Source organism: Sarcophilus harrisii, chromosome 1, assembly GCF_902635505.1.
Source record: "Sarcophilus harrisii chromosome 1, mSarHar1.11, whole genome shotgun sequence".
NCBI classification, from domain to species: Eukaryota; Metazoa; Chordata; class Mammalia; order Dasyuromorphia; family Dasyuridae; genus Sarcophilus; species Sarcophilus harrisii.
In genome coordinates this window covers 269933927-269959271 of record NC_045426.1, presented here as the reverse complement: position 1 = coordinate 269959271, position 25345 = coordinate 269933927, and the positions used below count along the sequence as shown (strand labels likewise).

Here is a 25345-nt window from a genome sequence, read left to right as displayed (position 1 = left end):
CCCACATGGGCACAGTTTCACTACCAACTGGTAAGGGAACTTTGAGCCTGCTCTGTTTCTAACCTGGGCTGTTTTTTTGCTCTTCTTGGGCATCGTGGTGGCCCTTTGTTCCCGTGGGCTCAGACTTAGTGCAAACATCCATTTTCACTCACAGCACCTCAGAACTCCCAGACTTTCACCCAGCCTTGGCCTCCCAGCAGTAAGGGACAACAGGCTGGTCCCACGACTCTCAACCCATTCCTTTTGTTTTAAAGAAATCAGAAGAACACTAAAAAGCAAGAGATTCTTTGTCTTCTTTCTGGAGCCTGTTATGGCTCCCAGGCAAAGATAATGATGTTGATGGTGGTGATGATCACAATGAACCATAAAAATAATAAACAGCAGCTGGCATTTATATAGAATCTGCTGTGTGCTGTGCCTTTGCTAAGCATTTTACAATTATTATTTCATTTGTTCCTTGCAACCACTCTGGGAAGTAGGTGCTGTTATCATCTCCATTTTACAGATGAGGAAACTGAGGTAGATAGCAGTTAAGTGACTTCCCTCAGGTCACACAACTATTTATTGTGGCTGCTTTTGAACTCATGTCTTCCTTATTGTGACCCCAGCATTCTATCCACTCTGTTCTTTGTGAGCCATCAGCCACCTTTAGGAGAACTGAAAATAGGTTTACAAACTACAAGTAAATTAGGAGGGTTGGGAGGAGTCACCATGAGAAGTAAATAAATCTAAAGTCTTTCTAGGTACCATAAGTGACATATGGAAATAGTTCCCCTGAAGTCATAAGTCCCTAGATTTAATTACCTAGAATTAAACTCATTTGGTTTCACCTCCTCTAGCTGATCATCAGTAACTTCTATGTGCTATGGGCAAACTCTGCCTTTCTCTATATACTTATAATTGAAAGACGCAAGAGAGATCTTCCAAAGTATCACACTTGAAGATCCATCTCTCTTCTGTCTGCTTTCATCTGGGATGAGAGAGGCAGAATTTAAAGAGTTTACACTGAGACCACAAAACTTCTAATTCAATACAGAATCCAAAATTGCTACCATCATTTGTTCAATTTGTTCATTTGCATGTGTAAGGGAACCTGCAATTATTAATCCTTAATATGAGGATAATGAACTGTGTCTCCACTCATAGTTGAGAAAACGGGCAGAGGCAAGAAGTCGTTTTTTCCAGTTTTATAATGTGTCAAGGACTAAGACAGGACTCAAATCACTAACCTCTTCCTCTTAATAACCAACTCTGCTTTAGACTAGAGCGCCGGCTCCATCTTTTCAATAGCATGAAGCAGGGGCTCATTGGACCCAAGAGTTGGGTAGTGAGTGGTTGCTATTGGGACTGTCAGTCAAGGAAGTGAAAATAATACATGATTTAAATTGTTTTCCAGTAGTTTGTGAGGTGAGGCTTGGCAATAAATTCTTGAGGCAGGATAAAAGTATGAGTGGAAATCTCTCTTCACCCTTCTCTCTCTAGAATTGTTTTAGGCTTCTCTGGTTGGTTGGTCAGTGATCGTGTAGGATTAATCCAGACTGAAAGGCAGGGAGGATCAGAGATGATTTTCCCCTCAACTAGAATCTTGGGTTTTTTTCCGACTTAAAATATTTTTCTGTTTATCTTTCTCACCTTCCCAGCTTCCTTTTATGGAGTAGAGTTGCACATTTAAACCAACCCAGTTCTATCCAGTTTAACTATCCTTGCTTATAAACTACCTTTCTAAGAAGCATACCAACTCCAAGCCACCAAATCAACCCATATGGTGCAGAGACCAAGAGCAGAGCCAGGCCCATGTCCTTATTTGCCTTTCCATTCCTTTCCTTGTGCCCTTTTCCCCAGCCAGCATCTTCTTTCATTCCGTCTCCCCTGTCTCTGTTTCATCTCAACACTTGATTCTGCTTGCTCAGATTCATACATTAATGCCATAGTCACCATGCAATGATTTGTGGCTTAAGCCACTAACAGGATACTGCCAGTCTTAAATATTCTGTCAAAACATGCATGTCAGAAGCGGCGGGATAAAGAGGGAACACCCCTCCTCTACTCTTTGCAGATGTGGGAGGGCCACAGGCATGGAACATTGCAAATATTTGCAGACTTTTTTGATGTATTGCTGATTTTTTTCCTCTTTTTATTCTTTAAAAAATATCTTTCAATATATGGGATGGTTATCTTGGAGGGGAGGAATAAGGAGAGAAATTCTGGTGATGTTAAAATAAAAAAATAATAAAAATTGATTTTAAAAAAATGGGGACTAATTTGGCCATATCTGCCTTATGTTGAATAAAAAAAAAGGTTGGGGAGGGTTGTTGTTTAAAAAACAAACTTAGCAAAATCAACAAATAAATTATATCCAGTTTTATAATATACTGAGATTTACTGATAATTTTGGTTGGGGGATAATTTTTTTCAAAAATTTATTCAGTTTTATTTTCAGGCCCATATTTTTTTCTCTCTTGCCTTTTCTTTCCCATTCCCACTGAGAAAGCAAAACAAACAAACAAACAAAAAACAACCAAAAAAAAACCAAACCTGTTACAAGCAAATATAGTCAAGTGAAATAAATTGGCCATATCCAAAAAGACAAAAGTCTCAATCTGCATTTTGAGTTATATGGATCACTATTAATGAACTATGCCATTTCTGCTTATTTAGTAAGGAGCAAACAACCCTGATGATAGGAGTAGGCAATGATATCTTTCTACAACCACTTCCGTGTGTGAAGATGAAACTAAATCATGAAGATGGGATTTTTCCTGGAAAAGGATTTTTAAAAAATTGTAAAGTATTACTCACCCAAACCTCAGGGCAATCAAGAGTGAAAACCAGTGGCTGAAACTTGAAAGAATTCACTTCTTCAAGAGTCTCTATCATTGTCAGAGAGCTGTTTATTCTGAAACACATTTAGGGTCTTAGTCCTTCAGGCACAAACCTTTCTTTTTAGTATCTTTTCTATCATTTGTGCCCCTGAACCACTAAGACTAAGACAAAGATGAAGATGAGATCAGACTGATAGCAGTGTTAAAAGGTCAGGAGTAACCCTTGTGAAAAACTTCCCATTCCATTGATGGGGTTCCAACACTATATTGGTTTTATAAACTAATGTCCCACTTGCAAAAGGAGGCTGTCTGTACTCAGCCAACTCTTTTTGTTTTTATAGGTGGGAGAGTGAAAACCTGGAAGAGACGGTGGTTCATTTTGACAGATAATTGTCTCTATTACTTTGAATACACAACAGTGAGTATGGTTTGAAGGCTGTTAAATTCTCTTTCCAACAGTAACAGTGTAATCCTTTCCATCGTAATCTGTTTTGAATCTGATCCTCCCTAGTGATTTCAGATGACTCAGAAAATGCTGTCGTATCTTGCAGGATAAAGAACCCAGAGGAATCATCCCTTTGGAAAATCTTAGCATAAGAGAAGTAGAAGATCCCCGGAAACCTGTAAGATATCTTTTTTTGGAAATTCTACTTTTAATGAACCAGCAAACTAAATAAACTTTGAAGCAAGGTGTCAGCATGCTCAGATCCTGTGACTTATGAAGCTATCTTTCTCTGCCTTGGTCTTGTCTTTTTACCCAGAATTGTTTTGAGCTCTATAACCCAAGCCATAAAGGACAGGTCATAAAAGCCTGTAAAACAGAGGCTGATGGCAGAGTGGTGGAAGGCAACCATGTCGTATACAGAATATCTGCCCCAACCCCGGAAGAGAAGGAAGAGTGGATCAAATCAATCAAGTAAGTAATGGGCTTAAAATAATTACTGCAGTGTTTTCAAAAGGTTCTTATTTCTCCTTTTTCTGACAAGTGTTTTAGAGTATGGACTGAGAAGTAGGAGAGTTACAGTCAACACCTTAAATCTAAAACAGCATTAGTGAGCTTATAGATAGACTTTTCAAGAAGTTCATTCAAATTTTTTAAAACTGAGTTTTCTTCTAAATAAACCTACTATAATGAAAAAATAGATAGACTTTGTCAAATCACAATTACCTGATAATTTTTTTCCTCTTTCCCTTCACCAGAGCAAGTATCAGCAGGGATCCTTTTTACGATATGCTGGCAACAAGGAAAAGAAGAATTGCCAATAAAAAATAGCACTCTGCTGTTTGGGCAGTGATTCATCCACGTTCCATGGAGCATGAACTCAAGAGTTCAAACAGGTAAAAAAGAAAAAATTTAGAGAAAAACTGGTCAAAGAACTCTCTCATTGGAGTACAAGATGATGCAGAAAACCTTCTGCAAGATAACTCACCAGAAAACAAGTACTTTACATAGAATCCTGCAGATGACATTCCAAGGATGAATGTATGGGAATTTAATTATCTAAACAGAAGACATGGAAGCCTTATATATGCTTTGGATTTTCAATAACCTGGAGAAAAGAATCAGGCTGAGAGACATGAACTATCTTCCCTTCCTATTTATTGAGCATCTTGCTCAGGATGGGGGAGATGTTAGGAAATACTTTTCTTAGGATTTTTAGCCAGTTAGAATTCTTTGTTATACAGCCACCAGAATTGGTGTACAGTATGATCCAGAACTTGTTTTCTCTATGTGAAGAACTTTCCTGCCAATTGTATAACACATAACCATTAGTGGCAAAGCAAATCATTCCAAATTCAATTGTTTGATAGAAAGAGCCACCACTTTTTTATTTAGAACTTTTTTCCTCTGATATATAGGAATATAGCTTTTATATACCTTTTTATATTCTGAAATTATAACAAAATTAACTTTTACTTTCTATCTAACAATAGTATTTTTAGAATGGCAGCTATAAATTTAATTTAACTCCTGGGCACAAGTACAATGTGCACAGAAAATATGCAGCTCCCAAAGGTAAAAGCTTTGGAAAAGAAAAAAAAAGCAGTTTGAGTAGTAGCTATAGACAATTGAGGTGGTTTCAAGTCTATGCTTACTGCTGCCATGGAGACAGAATTAGATGAGGGATAAGGTAAAAGGCAGTATTATCCTTTTATCAAGATACTTAATTTGACAAGTACTAGAATCCTGTGCGAATAGCTGGTTATGTGGAACATAGAAGATAGAGGTATCCAGGAATCTTTGAATTTTTAGCATTTATTTGGGGGAGGGAGGAGAGGAAGTCTTCCTTAATAGCATCTGAATCAGATCACACACAAAAATTTGGCTTTAATTTGCCCCAGAACTAAGCATTAAATCTAGTAGTAAATAGCAGAGTGGTGAGAGGAAAAGGGAACTTTTCTTTTCTAACCTTAGCTGAGAAGGTGCCTTAACTTTTATGTGGCATTTTTTTTTTTGCCCCAAAAGTATTTTCTTAAAAAAAAAAAAAGGCAATTTATCATTATTAAGGACAACTATCCTGTGGTGTTGATACTGTAATTGTTGATTCTTAGAAGAGGGAAATCCTCCAAACAGAAACATGTAATTCATGTATCTGACTGGCCTAGGGGAGCCTGTTCTCTGCTATCTGTGCTCTAAAATCTTAAGATGAAATAAAGTATTATTGCTTTTATTCCATGACCTTATTAGGAGATGACCAAACTTAATAGAATGAACTAGAAATAATTTGTGAGCTCTCTTTCCTCTTGCAACACACTTTACGCTTGTTGTGAAATATTTAATATTCCATCATATGAGGGACAAAGTAAACTGTGGGGCAAATGCATAATTTAAATGTATAAGCATTTTCTTAATTGCATGGCACTTGAAGGTGTGTTTAAAACAGGTCAAATTACAAATCTATCAAGTATATCAATGGAACTTTGGAAATTCCTTGAAAGTATAGAGTTTTTAGAATACTTAATATTAACCTCATAAATAATAGCACAGGTGATAATCGCATGGATATATTAGAGACAAAAGAATGGGTTTGTAGTAATGGGATATTTTAGCCTGGAATCACAAAAGAAAATCTAAAATTACCAAAGTCTAGGGAATGCAAAATAAATTACGGGGCTACAGATTGGACCAACTAATAGATTTCTTTAATAACACAATTTTATTTCAATGATCACATCCATTTAAATGCAGGACATAAATGTTCTCCCTAGGAGTCCCTCTATGAAGATGACTATGTGGATAAAATTTAGTATTAGATGATGTCACCATCCTTGGCGTTATCTCCTCTTTCACAAATGAAAATTACAAACTAGGCATCTTCTCCGGCCAGAAAACTTTAATAAATTTGTCTCGCCTACACAAGCTATGTGATAGACATAGCACAAGGATTCAGAATATATGGGTGGTTTTAGTTCCTTCCTGCTGCAAAGTCTAAGTCAGGGAAAACCTCAGATTTCAAGTTCACTTTTTATGCCTTTGTCAGACTCAATGGTGGAAGTAAACATTTATGTGATCTAGCTCTTCGATGAAGCTAAGGCTTGGTAATTGTGTGAAGGCACCAATTCAGACCATTCAAAGGGAAAGGTGCATTATGGAATAGATGGCATCCAAAGGTATCTGAAATCACTATTTCTACTCATTTTTCAAATTGCTTTGTTCCTGAGTCTTGGAGGGCTTTTAAAAGGTACCGTAATCTCTTAGCAAATTTAAAATGTAGGAAATTTTAAGTTTTGGTTTTGAGAAAGTACCTCTGCTACTCCTCATTTGTATATATGCAATTTTGGGTTTTAGCTTTCCATGAAAGAGCCTCATGGTATAATACACCAAATCAAATGTTGCTTATTGATTATAGAAATACTCATCAGCCTAGGATCAGGCAGTCTCTCATCCACAACAGCAGTCTTTTTTTTTAATGGTTCATTTTGTTGAAAACCTTGAGCACTTAATTTTCCATGTTTTCTCTCTCATTACTTCTTAGAACTGTTCTTTAAAAAAAAAAAAAAAAGTCTTTGGTGCAAGGGAGTGGGGGTGGGGGCAGGTACTTTTCTGATTTTGACCTCAACCATATCGGTTTAAAAAAAAAAAAAAAAAAAAAGCATGAAGGAAATGCCTTATCAAAGTACATGTGTTCTTTTGCCATAGTAGTTTGTAAAAGAACTTTACCTATGTGGATGTTTACATGGGAAGTCATAGTAACTTATATAAAATTATGTTGTGATAGCAAAAAGTAGCAGACTACTCTGCATTTTAAAATAATAAATCAAACTGTGGTTAGCTTATTTCTCTCCTTTACCCCACCTACCTTTTGGAGTGTGGGCAACAAGATTGTGCTGTACTTGTAATTTTTTAATTTGCCACCAAAGGTATTCTGTTGTTTTAAATGAATTTTGAGCATTGTGACAGTATTTATTAGCAGGGATGGAAAAAAGGCCAACATTTCCACTAAGCCATTATCAGTTAGGCTTCTCAAGGAGCAAAGCACCTCAGCGTCTACAGGGGAAAAGTAGCTGGAACCCTGAGAGCCAGAAAAGGTATTGTTCACAGGAGGGTGAGGACCTCCCCACTCCCCTTCCGGCACTTGGAGCTCCTCTTGTAGGCTTTGACTAGAGAAGCCTTCCTGTGAGGTGCCATAAGTAATTTCTTTTTGCCCGAGCCCAGGGAAGCAGGGAAGTGTTTTTCCCTGTCCCCTCCATCCCAAGATTCAATCTTCCTCCTCTCCCAGTTGCTTTCAGGGCTTGCATTTTGCTCCAACTTCTGGCCAAAGACTGAAAACTTTCTTCAGGGACAATAAGGAGGAGGGAGGGGTAGTGTGTACTCAGTTGGGGACAATGACTCTAGGTAAGCTACTTCTGTTGCACTTCTCATCTCCTGTAATCTCCTCTCATCTCTCACCTCCCCTCCCCTCCCCCACCCAACCAAGTTTGGCTAGTAGCTATTAACAGATCTCAATCCTGGGAACAGTGTAATTTAGAAAGCTCTTCTCTTAAGCTCAGCTGGACTGACTGCAGCGCAAAGTAACCCAGCTCTTTAGGCAAGTCAAGCTCTCCTCAAAGGTCACAAACTTTTTTGAGCAGTTTAACATGTGGTACCAAACTGGGTCAAAATAGAAGTTATTTATAGATGGAGCAGCATTTCATGCTTCATATAAAGCAATGCATATTTTTAAAGTTATAAATGCATATATCTATCTAAATAGATATGCTTGCTGAGAAGTTAGGTCTGTTGAAGACCAGAAACTACAGTTATAATTTGTGAATTATCAGTTTCTTATATTTTCTTGGAAAACATTTCTATTTACAATTAAATATAAAGTTATGATGTAAATAATGTACAGATATGTATTGAATTTTAAAGTTTGTGTTTACTCATTGTACAACCACAATTTGCATGAAAAAACATTCTGTATGTATCTATTCATAATATTTTGTTGTAAAGTGGATAGGATTGTTGTATGACTGTAAGACCCTATTGCAAATATTGTGTTACACTTAAAATAAAAGTCAAAATTGTATTGTTAAACACGAGTGTCTTAAGGTCTGGTTCTTTAAATGCAAAAAGAAACAGATGATAAGTGCAATGGAAAATCATTTCTTGCATTGCAGCTGGCTTTCCTTTGCTAAATAACTCCTCTTAACAATTGAAGGTCCAGACCTGATATCATAATATAGCAAATTAGCAAAACCCAAACATAAAAATAAACCAAAACACTACAAAAAAGATGGTCTTCTCAAAGGATAAGTGTGTCATCCACTTGATTACTTAAAACAATGCAATTAATTAGGAAGGAAGTAATAATGTATAATAAGCAAAGCTAGAAGAGCTAAAATAAAACACAAACAAGCTGTTTTTGACTTTGCTGTATTTTATATACTATATAAATTTTACATGCTATATATTTACAGTGGGGCAAGTGCTTTTATAATCTTTAAAAAAACAAAGATCAAACTTTAGACATCTCTGAACAACACAGACTGTATAAACCATACAGATTATTCAGATATAAACTGTATTAAATACAGTTTTCCCCACTCCATCTCCTGATGCAGGACCAGTGAATTATAAGTATATCACAGTTTGATAGCATTTCCATATTAAAAATAAAATCACAGTATGAATTTGTCTGTAACTAGAAACTTTAAGGGACCGAACTGACAACTCAGACTCCAATATTGTATAGTCAAGACAAGTGACTGTATAAAAAAGTGTTATGTAATAAAAACATACTGTAGGCTTTACAAATAAAGTTTGGGTTATACATTCATAATGTAAATGCTCATCATAACTGGTAAATTGATTGGTGTGTTTCCACAAAGTTCAGAAACAGAACTTGTCTATAAAATACATCTTCAAATCTTGAATACAACTAAAATGTGAAGCAAATTAGTTTCTAGTATCAGACATCACAGAAAACAGAGAGCTCTCTCTCAAAATTCTAGGTAAGAGCTTGTGAATCTTTAAATAAGTCTTTAAATTAAATATACAGTTTTTTTCTTTTTTTTTTTTCCTTCCCTTCCCACTTCCCTCCCACCCCCTCCTTTTTAAATAATTCCATGGTTTCCTGGCTTGGTCTTGCACCAGATGTCTAACTTGGAGTAACATTACATGAAATACAAGTAATCAACCTGAGTCTGTAATTAAGCAGCATTTGAGATGTTCTATTCCAGGGCATTATTTTCAATGTGATTATATACACGGTATTTTACAACGGTCAGCAGTTGTAGAAAGTTTTCATCCATTTGGATTAAGGGTAATTAAGAAAAAGTCTCAAGGTAAAAATTAAAAAAAAGTTCTTCCATGGTAAAATCCTGTACAGTATTTACTGAAGAAGCACCACTTATGGATTTGAACAGTTAATCATTTTCTATATTTATAAATATAATTTAAGCTGTGTTGGGGATGGCTTCAGTTGAACACTCTGAATCTGAAAGACAAGACATACTGTAGATATTAGTCATTCCAAAGACAGGAAGTTTTAGAAACAAAGAGCTTAGTTGGCTTAGCATCAGCTCTCTTTTCTCAATACTAATGACTTATTCATGTAGTTTTTAATTAGAAAGATCCTAAAAGACTTGAAGAAGGAAGATGCTTTTCTCATTGAAATATTTCACCCTTCTTAGCTGTGACAACAAAACATACATCTAAGTTTTAGACAAAGAAAATGGGTGATCTTAATGGCCTGATGGTAAAAACGTTAGGGGGCAAACGGATGCTCTGTTTCTTAAGTTTTCTACTGGAAGGTGTCCGCCATCCTTTGGAACAAGTGGGAACAAATCCACTATGCTGTTCCAACTTCCTCATAGAAGACTTGAGCACTTTTCCTCCTATTCAAGAGCCACCCTAAACTCAATCCTCAAACCCAGCTAGTATTTACCAAGTGTTTTTCACACATAATCCAATTTTATCTTCTCAATAGCCCTGTGGGACATGTGCTACATATATACATATATTATTATCCCTGTTTTATAAATGAGGATAAGCATTTTCAGGGCAGGGACCATGTTTTATCTCTTTTTGGATCCCCAGCACTTAACTCAGTATCTAGCACACCGTGGGAGCTTAATAATTGTTTTAAATCTGATTTTATGTGACCCAGAGACTTTCCCAAAATTACAGACAAATAAAAGTCAGAGGCCCAAAGTCTAAGATACTATCCATTCTTTCTCTGTGTTGTGAAAATTTTGGAGGCTTCTTTCAAATGTCTCAAAAGAGATAATGAATAAAAATTCAAAGGTTATTGGTCTTTTCACTTAACAAATATCCTAACTCCCTCTTGGATCAGTGCTTGAAGTTTCATTTCCTAGTTAGGTTTAGAGGTTTCTTTTTTTAGTGCACATGTCAACTTTTAAGTGGGTCACTGTCATGGGAGTGCTGATGAATTGCCTAGAATTCTAACAATATTAACTTTTCTTCTGGAAGAAAAAAGGACCCAAAACCCTCATTTTAAAACATGCTTAAATTCCCCCAAACTCTTTCTTGTCTATCATTTTAACTACCCGGCAGATCTGGATCAAATTTACTTTCATCTTTTATGCTATCATTTCATTGGTTGATAATTTAAATTTTGGTTCATGTAATAATCTTTATCATCCTGGCAAATGGAAGTTACCACCCTCCCATCCTTACATTAAAACCAAATTCAAAATCAGTATTGAAGATCTGAACACAAAACTGAGCTCTGCTGCCATCCAGTGCTTCTAGAAAACCTAACAGCTATCCTGGGGATGTGGGTGGGAGAAGGAATGTGAGATGCAACAGCTTGGTCTCTCTGCCTGAGACCTAACCTAGGCTAGCCTAGATGCATCAGGCTTTTACCAGGATGCTACCCAGGTGTCTGTTAAGAGAGCCAGTTTCTACAGGACAGTTTTCCTCTGGGACTGCCAGTTTTTTAAAAAACTAATTTCTAGTCATTGCCTTTTTCTGGCCTCAAAAAATTTAGTAATCTTGTAAAATAGATAAAATTCTCCGCCATGGATAATATGTAGCTAAAAAAGTAGCTCCCTCAGACCTAATTTTTGTTAGCCCAAATGTATCATCTACCTTTTCTAGGGTCAGTAATTACATAACAGCACACAAAAATCAATGTGTATGTGAATAAAATCCATACCACCATCTGAGCTACAGTCACAATGAAATAAATCCAAGTAGCACCTTCCTGATTATAGTTTTATCCTTGTTAATTTCAAGACAAATAACCATATACAAATATGAAAACAGCTTACCGGTAACTAGTGTAATTTTTCTTTTGAGGATGAGTTTTCATTCACCTAGGAAAAAGTAGGGGGTAGGAAACATTTTTATAATTTGGTTTTATGAAGTCTTAGTCACCCATGCTACACATTTATGTGCAGTGATAACATTTTCAATCAACCACCTAGCTTAATGTTAGCTGCAGTAAATGAACCCTTTAAGACTTTAAACAGGTAGTTACTGACAATTAGTAATCTATTTTATAAAACCATTTATTTCCTCTTTCAAAAACCCCCAAAGATTAAAAATTTAAACTCTTGCTTGATAATTTAGTGGCTTTGGAACCAAAATTTGATTGCCTCAAGGAAGAAATCAAGCACAGAATACACACTTAAAATAAGAAATGGCAATAAACTGTAACAGAAAAGATCCCAGGTCAAAAGTCATTCATGAGAGAATTAGTTTAATATACTCAGAGGACGATTCAAAGGAGAAAGGCAAAAATGGTCCATGTACCAGGATGAAGGGCTTCAAAAGTATGAAAGATAAATGAGACAGAGAAGGTTCATCTTTAGCACAAAGAAAACTGTCACTACAAGGCCAGATTGGCCCTCCCTTCCCTTCCCTAGTCTGGATAGAACCAGGAAAGGCACTCTGGTGTCTCAGTCTGAATTCCTACCTCTGCTCTACAAACCAATCACCAGTTGCAGTCAGATTAAGGTTAATATAAGATTAACAATAGAGAAGAAATGCAAAAACTTTTCTTTTAAAGTGTTCTGATCCATGCTACTAAATAAGAAACAAAATATTTTTGTTAGTATTTCAACATACTTTCCATCTAGATTCATCTGTACTTGTAGAACTGTCATCCAACTGTTTACTGGAAAACTTCTGACTGTAGTCCTTATGAGAGGGGAGGTCTTTAGCTGAAACATGAACATTTTTACAAAGATGTAGAATTCCTTTTAAATCATGATAAGCAGATGAACAAATTCATCTTCCTGTTTCCTGTTTAATACTAGTATACTAAATTGTGGGCAAGAAAGGAATCAAATGAGTTCCCTGATCAGTAACATTTGACATTTTAATATAAACTCAACAATTAGTTTGTTTTTAAAAGAAAAATCTGCTTCAGCCTTCATTTTTCAGCTAGAGATTTTGATCTGCCATATGCTCTCCATATACTTCTCTGTAATAATACTCTTAAATATTACCAAGCATCTTGCAGAAGTTACAATGAATTTCTTGTATATTACGCACTGGTCCTTTGCAAATGTAACAGTTTTTTTTTTTTTGTTTGTTGTTATCACACTTTGTATTGTACCAGTCAGTCATCAAATCCTCCTAACTTGCTTGCTAATCTGAATAGGAAAATACTTATTTTGTATCAGTCCCCTTTTCCCCAGCTTTCTGTCTTCCCCATCCCCTGGCACACAAAGCACACAGTACAGTAGCATCATCATCCATCTATAGCACAGCTGAAAACAGAAAAGAAAGCCAAAAAGTTTTGAGCAGCCAAAATAGATAATACAAAGTTCATGCATTTTGCTCATGGAGAGGTACCTCAGGCCCACACTTGAGCCTATTTATTGTCAAATTACATTTACTGAAATTCTAACAAGCTCTGTTATATGGTTTCTAAGCCACCACAGAATAGAAGCAGCAACTTAAAAGGGGAATAAAGTGGATATTACAGGTAGACATATTGACAATATTTAAAAGTGGGAGCTAATAGCATGGAGAAAAGGAAAAAAAATGTAACAAGCAGATACAGAAACTCAAAAAGCACAGCAATCTGGGCCCATTAATATAGCAGCAAATAACGTCATACACCCAATAGGCCCCAGTGGCACAACTGGAGCACACCACAGTATAATTAATTGATATTTTTAATGACAAACCACTGTCACCAAGAAATAGTTTAAACACTCGTCACTACACTTTGGCAGCAGTGATAAGAATTGGATTTCAAGCCAGGAAGTTCTAGGTTCAAGTTTCACCTCGGACTCATGCCAGCTGATTGGCCCTGAACGAGCGCCATTAACCTCCCAGAGCTTCAGGTGACTGCAGACCATATGTTGTTGCAGAATGGGTGCCAAGCAGATTTGGTGGAACGAGCTTCCACTCCGTGGAGTTCTCTACACTAATGTAATCACAGATCTAATTCCTACCATCCTTGTACTCTGTTTAAGAAATCATTTAATCAATATACTTCAGAACAGAAGTTCTTCACCTTTTTGTGTGTCACAGACCCCTAGGGCAGTCTATTGAGGCCTCTGAATACCTTCTCAGGATTATTTTTTAAAAAATTCATAAATGAAGGAAGTGATAAATTTCAAACAGAAGTGCAAATAAAGATGTAATTTTTCCTACTGAAGATCACAGAATAAACCCCCAATTAAGAACTCCTATTATAGAAAACTTCCATAAAATATGGCTAAAGTTTTGAAAGTTTTTGATACTTTAAAAGGGTGTGTAGACCTTCAGTTATCTGGAAATATCTTTTATTGAGAACCAGTTGAAACCTGAAGGTTTTGTATAGATGAGGTTTTGCCACACAGATTTTCAATAAATGCTGCTTGTTTAGGAGTGAAAATAACCATACACGGCAACTGCAATATAGTGTACAACTCAGCAACAAACAGCTTAAAATCACCAAAAAAAAAAGAAGAAGAAGAAGAATATCTTCCATGAAAAACAAATTTAGTGTGGCAAAAAGGCCAGAGAGAGAAACTAGTTTTCCAACAATGGGCACTCTATCATATAAAATCTAATTGATTAAGGAACCTGAGACCATTATTCTTGATTCAAATCCCAAAGCAGTGATCTACCAAAGATATAAAGTTCAAAGAATAACAGGTACAATAGTAGTTCCAATAATAAGGAAGAAAAAAAAAATACAAAATACTGATCACAAGGTTAAAGTAATTTTTAAAAGGCCATTAGCATTGTCAAATTATTCTGTCTTCCCTCTGTCTACCCACCCACCCTTTTGCCCCGTGACTTTGTTGAACACACATGCTCACATGACAGCTATACATTAAGCATTAATATAACGATGTGCTCCTTTACAACTAAGTTATAATCTAAGGAAATGTTGCTCCAAAGAATTCTGTTTTATTTCAATGGTTAATCAATTAACACTATTGCTATAGCACCAGGAATTAAAGAAAGCACAGGAATGACTGGAGAAGGGGAAAAGACTTCTAAAAGCCCACATTATTAAAAGTTAACTATAGTTTGTAGAACTATAAAATGTCATACAGATAACCTAACACAAGCACTTTCTAAACAATTTTAAATTTTAACTTAAAATAAAATTCTTCATTCTTAACTCCTAATGTTTCCCCTTACCCTGGCCATACTCAGCTGGGTGACATTTATGATCCTGGCTTTCCATTCTTAAGTGTTTGGTTTTCTCAGGGTGATCATCATCTTCCTCATGAGAAAGTTTATTAGATTTCTGGTAGTCCTCAGATGGCAAGCCATCTTTGATGGGAGATTTGTCCTTTTTCTCCCAGATTTTGTTATCAGTCTCAGAGCAGGAAGCCTTGAGTACATGAAGATCTGAATGTTCAATATAGTCCTCTAATTTTTTTGCATGTTTCTTCTTTTTCTTCTTCTTCTTTTTGTGTTTGCGAAGGTCAGCTTTGGAGTTGGCTACAGAAAGATCCAAATCCTGATGATGCCTGTAAGAATTAAAAGCCAAAGTGAAAAAAAAATAATTTCAAAAGAGCATGATGTGTCAAGTGTGCTATACCTTTTTAGGGACCTTAGTTAAATACAGTGGGTAGAACTCTGCTTGCATTAAATGTCCTTAACTAATAGAATCATATTCTTCTTGGTTATGTTATAAGCAAAACAAAATCTACTTCACCAAAGATTTTGATGCTTTTCCCTGAAATTAATGGTTACAGAAGACAGGAATGAAGGCTGCTTTTCCCCAATGCTTAAGATACACCTTAAGACATTACTTTCTTTAACACTACCATGTTCTTCCATCTATCTGCCACTATTTTGTGATTATATCTTTATAAAGTTTCAAATTTTAAAAAAAGGTTTTTAAAAAGTTAAGTTAAAAATGAAGCAAGAGTCATTTTATATTTTCAAGGACTATAGTTTTAAAGCCTCACATTCCTCAATAAGATGCTTCAAATTGAGAAAAAAGGTAAACAATAGACAAGAAAACAAATGACATCTCGGATGACAGTTTATCCACTAAACAAATGTCAAAGATACATCATGTGCCTTCCAAAAAAAGAATGTTTGCTAATAACAAATGTAGGGTTTCTTCTACACTACAAAATACTTAATTTTTGAATAATAAGAAAAAAAAACCAGAGACCCTTGGAAAAGAAAATATTCATTTAATTGAAGAATAAGGATTTCAATGCCATCATTCCAGTTTCTATAATAAAAGTTACAATTTTCCAAAGAAATTTGCAAATTTACTTTCAATGGAGTTACAGGAAATCAATTCTTTTTCTTTTCTTTTTTTTTTGGGGGGGAGGGGGTTTACTGAGGCATTTGGGGTTAAGTGACTTGCCCAGAGTCACACAGCCAGGAAGTGTTAAGTGTCTGAGATTTGAACTCAGGTCCTCCTCACTCAGAGCCGGTGTTCTATCCACTGAGCCACCTAGTTGCCCCACAGGAAGTCAATTATATCAAACAGCCGTATGAAATTCCTGGAAAGTATTTTAGCCTTCTCTGAAATAACACAGCAATACTGTTTTTTTTTTTGGGGGGGGGGCGGGGGCGGAGGGAGAAGGTTGTCAAGTTCAAAGGTTATCACATCATCAAATTGGGTTTTGTATGGTTTAGACGTCTAAGATTCCATAAAAATACACAAACATCAAATTTATTTGAATATGGTAGATTCTTTTACTTTTTTAGGTCAGAAAAGTATGGGTAGCCCCAAACTAATTAACAAACTTTTTTTGAAAGAAAATTCATACCACTACATACTTACTTGCAACTTCGAGCTCTGTGTTTGTCTTTGGATTTCTTTTTCTTTTTCGATTTTTTGTGCTTCTTAACTTTCTGCTCTTCTACTGGCTCATTTTGCAAGGGTTTGGGGATTTTCTTTTCTAAGTCACTGTCATTTTCTATACTATCATATTTCCTTTTCCTCATTTTTACAATGTCATGCTCATGAAATTGACTACAAAGATTTGAACTATTTTCTTCAAGTGCAATTTTGTCATGAGAGTATTTTTCAGGATGTTGAGGAAGAGAGGAACAATGGGATAGATCTACTTTATTACTGTTTGAGTGATGCCTTTCTTTCTCTTTAGGTGCTGGCTCATGAACCCATTTGCTTTTATAATAGTCCTTGTGTGATCTATTATTGTACTGACTTGCTTTGTCATATTCTCGATCACTGTGAGATGGCTTCCACTCTCTACCATCTCTTGAAGAATAAGAATAATAATCATTATAATATCTATATTTGTCCCATCTTCTTACTCCATCTGGATAATATTTCTCCCGACTCCAAGATCGTTCACTTTTAGAATGATAATATCTACCCCTTTCCTGATCAGATTTTCCTCTACTTCTGGACTGATAATGGTTATGTTTTCCTAAGGATCTACTGTCAGGGCTGCTGCTTTCGTTATGAAAAGGTTTATATTTGCTTCCATTACAGTGTTCTGATTTGTGGCGGCTCTTTTTGGTCCTCTCTTTGCTATAAGACACCCTTTTTTTGTAATAATGGTTCTCTGTTTTGCTCCTGCTTTGCTTTGTTCGTTCTCCACTGGATGAACGATCTCTTCGGTTATGATGATGCCCTTTGTCCGCTTTTCTAGGGCTATTACCTTTTTCCTTAACTGGAGAATTACTTTGAACTTTTTGTCTAACTTTATTTTCTTCACATCGTTCACTATTATTTTGTTCAGTGCTCCCTTTTGAATAATGATTCTCTATAATTTTATCTAACTGGGTAGCAGACAGTTCATTAGTAGACATGTCTATACTTTTAGAAAGGTCCTTTGTTTCTTTGCATTTTTCAGTACTAATAAATACTAAGAGTTTATTACTATCACATTCAGTGTCAAAATTATTGGAAGGAGTTTGGCTCAATTTTTCCATTGTGTCCACTGCTGCAGAGTTCAGAGAATTCTCCTTTACTGTTCCCTTTATTTCTTGGGATAATATGATCTTTTCATCTGTGAAATTCCCAGGATCACACTGTTTAGGAAACTGATCATCTCCAATGGTTTTCTTGTTAGCATTACAATGACTAATGATATTGGGAATAGATTCTTCTGGTTTTGCTATAATACTTTCAGTAATTTCTTCTTTGGTAGCAATGACATTAGGGTCTGAAGGTGGAAAGGTATTCTTTATTTTGCAGCTAAGACTGGAAGTAACTTTATCTAGCTGTTCATAGGAAGCTGAACTGCTGCTACCAACCACAAGTTCTGTACCAAGTTCTTCTTCAGGTGGTTTCTCATTTCCACTTGAACTATACCAAAACAAAACAAAAAAGGAAAAGGAAAAGGAGAGGAAAAAGAAAATTAGTTTGAAATGAAACATCAGACAAGAACTTAAATACTATTTCCATAACATCAAACATGAGCACACATATTCAAAAAATATAGGTAATATATATTAGTTTTGGAGTTAAAAACTGTTTTGTGTTCTTAGAAAAAACTTTTTAAAAATATCCATTTATAAGATCTATTGCAGTAAAATATGCTTAAACTCAATGTAAGAACTCTCACCTTTCCATACTTCAGAACTTTAGTACATATAACACTCTACCAAGCCCCACCAGGATTTTAACCACAGCAAATTCTAGAATTCCACTATTTCCAAATATCCTTTATTTCTATTTAAATTATGTTCAGTTTATTAAATTCTGCCTATCAGAAGCAATCAAGTGGACTGAGATGCAAATTTTTCCTACTTCCTCTAATATGCTAGGACCTATGAGTTTTACCATAATGTCAGAGGTAAGATTTTCTCAATTAACTACAGTTTTGCAATCTCATAAATGTGGGTACTCCTAACAGGGTAAATCAAAAGCCCTCAACACCTTTTTTTCCTATATAAGTCCCATCCTTCAACTCCATTAAATTTTATAATATACTTGGGACCTTCCTCTCTATTTCTTGACAACAAATAAATACAAATGTAAGATGTAGGTTATTATTTTGCCCACGTGGATAGTTATTCTTCACATTTTGAATTATTTTAAAATTTATTTTTTTGCTGAGGCAATTAAGTGACTTGCCTAGGTCTGAGGCCAGATTTGGACTCAGGTCCTCCTGACTTAAGGGCTGGTGCTCTATCCACTACTCCACCTAGTTGCCCCAAATTTCATTTTTTAAATTTAACAAAAAAGGAGAAAACCAGAACCAAATTTTTATATCAAATATGTATAATCAAAAAAAAAAACACCTCAAATTCCTGCTTTGGCAATGTCCAGAAAATGTTCCAATTTGAACATTTCAGTCTATCACTTTTTTCTCAAGAGGTGAACTGTATTTGTGTTTTGAACTCTGGAATTATGGTTGTTTACTGCATTGATTAGAGTTTCTGAAGACTTCAAAAATTGTTTTTACAATGTTGTTTTGGCACAAATTATTCTCCTGATTCTGCTCAACTCTACATTCTCAGGATCCCCTAAAACTATTGCTTTCATCATTTCTTATAGCACAATAATATTTCATTACATTCATAAACCATAATTTGTTTAGCCAATCCCTAATTGATAGGTACCTTTTAGTTTCCAGTTCTTGACTGTTATCAGAACTATGGATATTTTTGTACATGTATAATAAAAGCTATTATTATTTGGTCCTTACTATGTGCTAAGCCCATCACAGTCATCTCATTTGAATCTCACAACTCTGGGAAGTAGGTGCTGTTGTTATACCCATTTTACAGATGAGGAAACTGAAGCAAACAAAGACTAAGTAACTTCCCCAGAGTCAAATAGCTAATAAGTGTTTGAGATCAGATTTTAACTCATGTCTTATTGATTCCAGTTCTAGTATTTGACTGTACCACCTAGCTGTTTTCCGGTGGACCATTTTTCTCTTCTTTTTGATCTCTTTGGAATATAGGCCTAGTCATGGTATTGCTGAGTCAAAAATCATACACTGTTTAGTGACTATGGAGGCAAAGTTCAAATTGTTTTTCAAAATGCAGCTGTGTAAGAATAAGAACTGTTCCCTCAGTTGATATATAATTAAAGGATATAAATAGGCAGTTTTCCAGGAAGAAATCCCAACAATAACTATATGAAAGAAAAAAAAATGTTCCAAATAATTAAATATAAATTAAAGCAGCTCTGAAGTTCCTTTTCTTACCCCTCAAAATTTAGTAAAAGTAACAAAATATAAAATAATTAATGTTGTAAGGACTGTGAAAAGGCTGGAGCTATGAACACTGGTGTAGTCATTTTGAATATATTTCACTCCATCCAATTTCTGAATTAGACTGTGAGCTCTTTGAGAGCAGTCTTGACTCTATACTCTTTCTCACCCTACACAGCTAGTTAGTTGTTGACTCTTACTGTTTCTACCTCGACAACATCTCTCACATCCTTTCTCCTCCTTTCAATTCACGCAGCTATTACCTTAGTCTAGATCTTCCATCACCTTTCACCTAGATTACTGCAACAGTCTAAATTATTTAATCAGTCTCCTTACTTCCAATCTTTCAACATTCCAATTCATCCTACACACTGCTGCCAAAGTAATTTTTCCTTAAGCCCAGATCTATCTGATTCTTCACTCAATCAATTCTAATGGGTCTCCTAATGCCCTCCAGATCAAATAGAAACCCCTCTGTTGCTTTTAAAATCCTACCTAACGAAGCCTCAACCTGTTCTTCTAGTTGTGATCAAGCCAAACTGGCCTTGCCTGTGTTCTTCAAATATAGATCTACAAAGGCCATCTCTCACATCCATAATGCACTCCTCCCCTCCACTTTAAAGAATATATTTCTTCCATCAAGATACAGCTCAAGCACCACCTTTTGCACAAAACTCAAACTGATTCCTCCAGCTCTTTTGTGTCCTCCCTCTTCAACCACTTGTCCAAGCCTTTATTCTCTTTATACTTATTTCATATACACTTACATGAACAAGCTAAGTGGTACAGTGTATTATAGACATAATAGAGTGTATTATACGGCCTAGAGTCAGAAATGCATGGCCTTAAGTCAGAAAGATTCATCTTCCTAGGCAAGTCACTTAACCTGGTTACTTCAGTTTCCTCATCTATAAAATGAGTTGGAAAAGAAAATGGCAAGCCACTTTAGAATCTTTACCAAGAAAATTTCCAGAAGAGATTAAAAAGAATAGAACATCACTGAAAAATGACCGAACAACAAAAAAACTTGTGTCTACTCAATGGCAATAATTCCTTGAGTAAGGATTAATTCTTTGTATTTCTACAAAAATGTGCATTTAATAAATGGTTATAAATCTTTTTCAAATTCTTTTTCAAAGATGTCCTTGATGTATATGTTTAAAAGGTTCTCTTTACCAAAAAAAAAAAAGTATCCAAAATGTTTTCAAAGAATATCATCTAGACAAGACATGCTCTTTACAATTCATTTTCCTTTAGTATATTTTTCTCCCTCCCCTCACCCCCTAGACAATTTGGGTTAAGTGACTTGCCCAGGATCACACAGCTAATAAGTATTAAGTGTCTGAGGTCACATTTGAATTCAGGTCCTCCTGACTTCAGGGCTGATGCTCTATCCACTGCGCCACCTAGCTGCCCCCCTTTAGTATATTTTTTAAAGATTCCTATGCTAAACACAGCCCAAGAAAGTATAAAATTCAAATTTTTTTCCATGGCACCACAAGTAAAATTCATACAATTTTCATTATTGGGTTTGCTGTACCATTGAAATTTAATAATTCTGACTACATTATTTCAATATTTATGATACTACCTTGTATGTGAATAGCCTTTTACAATTAATAAAGCATTTATACATACACACATTTTATTGACTAATTCTCACAAAAACTCAGCAAAGCAGTCAGGGCAAATAGTATTATTCCCAATTATAGGCAAGAAAACTGAAGTGTAAGGAGGCCAAGTGACATTCCTTTATCATATGGCTAGTAACCAGTGGAAGATCTGAAACTAAACTCCAGATTTTTCAACTCTTCTTTCTACTTTATTTAGTTTACTTGAAATAAGAAAATCAACCACATAAACAGAATTGCTAAAAGGCACATTCATCTTACCCCCCAAAAAAAGTACAGTGTTCAATTCAAAAGACAGTTATTACAAATTTATCATATGCAAAGCACTGTGTGAGATCAAAGGGAAATATATCTCCTACTATGAAATAATTTAAATTCTCAAAAGGCACAAAGCATATTCACAAGGATAGTGTGGGGGCTAAAGAGGAAAGGCTGCAAAGAAGAAATAAGGTGATTAATCTGGGAAGATTTGAGGAAAGGAAAGACCATAAACAAGTGAGGCCAAGTATGGCTACATAAAAGAGATGCATCAGTCACAAATATTACTTCCCTACTTTTTTATATCTCTATATCTTCTGTGAAAACTGAAGTTTAAAGTCCAAGTTCTAAGATGCCACAGTCCTTAAGCTAGGGACAACCATCTCAGTATAGTCTCCGGAAACATTCCAGGCCAGTAAACTAGTCTTGCAATACCTTCCCTCCAACCCCAATAAGATGAGGACTGGCTAGAATTAGGAATAGGCAGCTCTTACAATGGGAAGATCAATTTTGGAGCCGGTGTTCACCCCCACCTTGAGCCTGATCAACAGAGAGGCAATGCTGATTTTCTAACATTCCTTCAAGTATTATGGAAGCTATTCTACCTAATGCCATAAGAATTTTTTTTTTTAAACCATAGGGTCCCTAGCAGAGAACTAACCTTGAGGTTTCTGTACCTTTACTGTTGCTAAAAATTGGCTCAACAATATTACCTAGCACTAGGTTTCCATTCTTGCTAGGCTTCTGACTTCAAGCGGATCCTGAACAAGTCACCACCAGGAACAGCAAGAATACTCCTTTGGGTTGAACCTGTGATTTCACTATTATAGAAAGCTCCCAATAAAGAATCATTTTCCATTGATGTGGCTCCATCAACTCCTCTATAATTTACAGTGTTAGAGAGATGTCTGGTAGTAGCTACACATTAACATTACATTTACAGAAGGATAAGAACCCTCCTGTTTTCAAACCCTTAGTTACTGAATAGATATTAATAATTTAATCAATCATAAACCTCACTGATATGGGTGCTCCTTCTAATATTAGACAAAAAGCTAAACACATCTTTTCAACCTATAAATCCTGTCTGCATTCTCCCCATAAGCCCTTCACAAAAAGTCCATCCAATGTGTTCGGAACTTAATTCTAACTCTAACCTAACTCTAGGACTCTTGATATTAGGGTTGCCTATGACTTTGCATTTCTCACTCTTAAGTATCAACCAAGCTTCTCTTAAATCAGACATTTCATTGATAATCTTTTTTTTTTAGCCACTTAGTCTACCCAGTTCTTTGTTAACAATGCATTTCAGCCTACTTGCATTCACCATGAGTCTTTGCAATACTCTTTGAACAACTCATAACTTTAAGTTTTCAGAGGGTTATTTCAAGACTTATTCTTAAACATTAGTACAAAAAGATAGGTCTTAAAAGATTAGTCTTAGTTTCAGGGGAAAGCTTGGAGTCATGAAAAACCCTGTAGAATTTCCCAAAGGCAATCCAACCCATTTACCTCCTCCTGTTCAATTCTGGGTCCAGCTCATTATCCATCCACAGTTCTATGAGTCAGCCATCCAACTGTTTATCACAGTCTAGTCAACAGGCAATTCTCTATTCACTTGGTATTTCCTAAGTGTATAGATAATATGAATTCTACTGAGTGATTATTTCATTTAGAGGCTTTACAATGTGCCAAGGATTGCTATAATGAGTACAATGTCATCCATGAACAGGAGAATTTGGAGGACCATTTGTATATAAAGGAAATTCCTTAGACTCTGTGTGCATCCATGAGGATGATAAACTTTTTTGGAAAGTATGTCTTCTTACTTTATGTCACACTTAATAAGTCAATAAGCAAAAATTCTCTTTTATTTTAAAGAATCTAGTATGACATTTTGATAGATACATGGAAAAATACCTCTCAAGAGGAGCCTTTAAGGTGACTTTGCTCTGATTAAAATCCTTCTTTTATGGTCAAACAGTAAACACAGTAGGATTTGATGTACTTTTCAATCATATGTTCTGCTACAGAATGTTGTTTGCTAAAGCCCATTTACTTCTTATACATTAATTGTGCCTATCTTTGGTGTATACAGAGATTATTTTCATAAAAGTTTTGTAAAGTTAGCAACATGGCTGTAAGAATTAGTCAATAAATGCTATTTTCAGTCAATAATAAGGTCTATACTTTTTTTCTAAGCACTTCTCTTCTCTCAGATATCTGAAACATTAATCTCTTGATTCCTTCAAAACTCTATCATCTCTAAAATGTACTTCCACTTTGTAAACTTGGTTTAGTCCAGTTGCCCTCCCTATCGTTGTTTTTTTTTTTTTGTCATTTCACCTTCTTTAAGTAATACACTCAAGAGTAAGATATTAATAAATCCCCGTTCCCTGTCACTGATGAAGGTAAATAAGTTTATTACAGAAATCTTGATTGATCTTTTCCATTATTCAGCTGATATGGATCACCATGCTTAAAAATTAATTCTTAAATGCCCTCAGGATTATCTCGCTAAGACAGATCTCTAACTATGCTTTCTGTAAATATTTTTTCTTCCATTACTTCTTGCTGTTTTATGAGGCATAATCTTCCACTGTCCTCTTTATAAATCAGTTTCTATTCTAACTTGTTATTGCAATTGATTGTCATATGCTTAAAAAAATCAAATGTTTGCTGAAAGGATATTTTTGGTCTTTTCTTGTTTCCTTGGTGAGACAAATGATTTCTACATTGATTAAACTCTTCTACACCCTGGAATTGTGACCTGAGCCCCAGTTGCCCTGTGGCTATAAATGCTTTTGCTTCTTATGACCCTGGAATGGTGACTCTGACTCCTCCCCTTCTGCAATTGCAAGCATCAGTGTTCCTTTCTGCCTTGGACCTGAAACTAGGGCCTCTTACTTCCCCATGATTAACAACAAGTACTTTTCCCTGCCCTAAGGGTTTTGTAACCAGGGTCCCAGCTTCTTTGGGACTGCAAGCACTAGTATTCCTTTCTTGCCCTAGGACTACAACCTGGAATTGTGTTTGGGCAACACAAAAGGGTCCTGCACCCAGACTAGTTGTCTAACCCTTTTACGATCTATAGGCTGAAAACTGAAGCTGTTATCACTTGCCGCCGACCCCCAAAGGCCCAGTGATGGCTTGCTGGAGTGCAGCTTGTGGTATGTGTAAAACAGACCTTTGCTGCTACCACCCATGTTTTCTTGGGGTGGAAAATTTTTTTCACCCTGATTTTGATTCTGCTGTTCCAGAATTCAACTTTAGGCATTATTTCAAAGATACTTGGAGATGAATTTGGAAGAGCTCAGGTGAGTTCTTGCCCTTATTGTGCCATATTCTCAGACTGTTATTCCTGAACTATGTTATATTCTGAGATAGCCTTTGGGGAGATAGGTCTGGAGTTGAGTAAAAGGAAAGTCATCATTACAAGATGATGTGTTACAAGGTCAAAGAATATGTGACTATCCTAAAATTTACAGTAAATACTCCTAGTAACATTTCTAGTTTTTTTTTTTTGTTTTTTTTTTGGAAAAAAATGAACGAGATCATTCCATAATCATGACATCATGTTTCCTGGCCTAAAATGAAATCCTAAAACATTAACTTGCAACAATA

General features: G+C 35.6%; 2 protein-coding genes across 7 annotated transcripts in view; one reads left to right on the top strand and one right to left on the bottom strand.

The window, feature by feature from the left end:
• CYTH3 (cytohesin 3) overlaps positions 1-6917 on the top strand; it is a gene marked incomplete at its 5' end in the record, with an annotated part of 38465 nt that extends 31548 nt beyond the window's left edge. Inside the window, 4 exons of the mRNA XM_012542786.3 lie at positions 3164-3240; positions 3374-3445; positions 3584-3738; positions 4023-6917. Coding sequence (XP_012398240.2) covers positions 3164-3240; positions 3374-3445; positions 3584-3738; positions 4023-4095 — 377 coding nt within the window. The remainder of the gene's footprint in view (positions 1-3163; positions 3241-3373; positions 3446-3583; positions 3739-4022) is intronic.
• A 982-nt stretch (positions 6918-7899) lies between these two features.
• Positions 7900-25345, bottom strand: part of USP42 (ubiquitin specific peptidase 42) — a 71732-nt gene continuing 54286 nt past the window's right edge. For 5 of the 6 annotated variants that reach the window (XM_031941820.1, XM_031941809.1, XM_031941814.1 and 2 more), the window contains exons 15-19: positions 16478-17974; positions 14863-15197; positions 12340-12434; positions 11541-11585; positions 7900-9742 (exon numbers count right to left, since the gene is read on the bottom strand). In XM_031941820.1, coding sequence (XP_031797680.1) covers positions 11547-11585; positions 12340-12434; positions 14863-15197; positions 16478-17974 — 1966 coding nt within the window. In that variant the 3' untranslated portion in view covers positions 7900-9742; positions 11541-11546. The remainder of the gene's footprint in view (positions 9743-11540; positions 11586-12339; positions 12435-14862; positions 15198-16477; positions 17975-25345) is intronic. The other variant, XM_031941830.1, reaches the window with a different exon arrangement.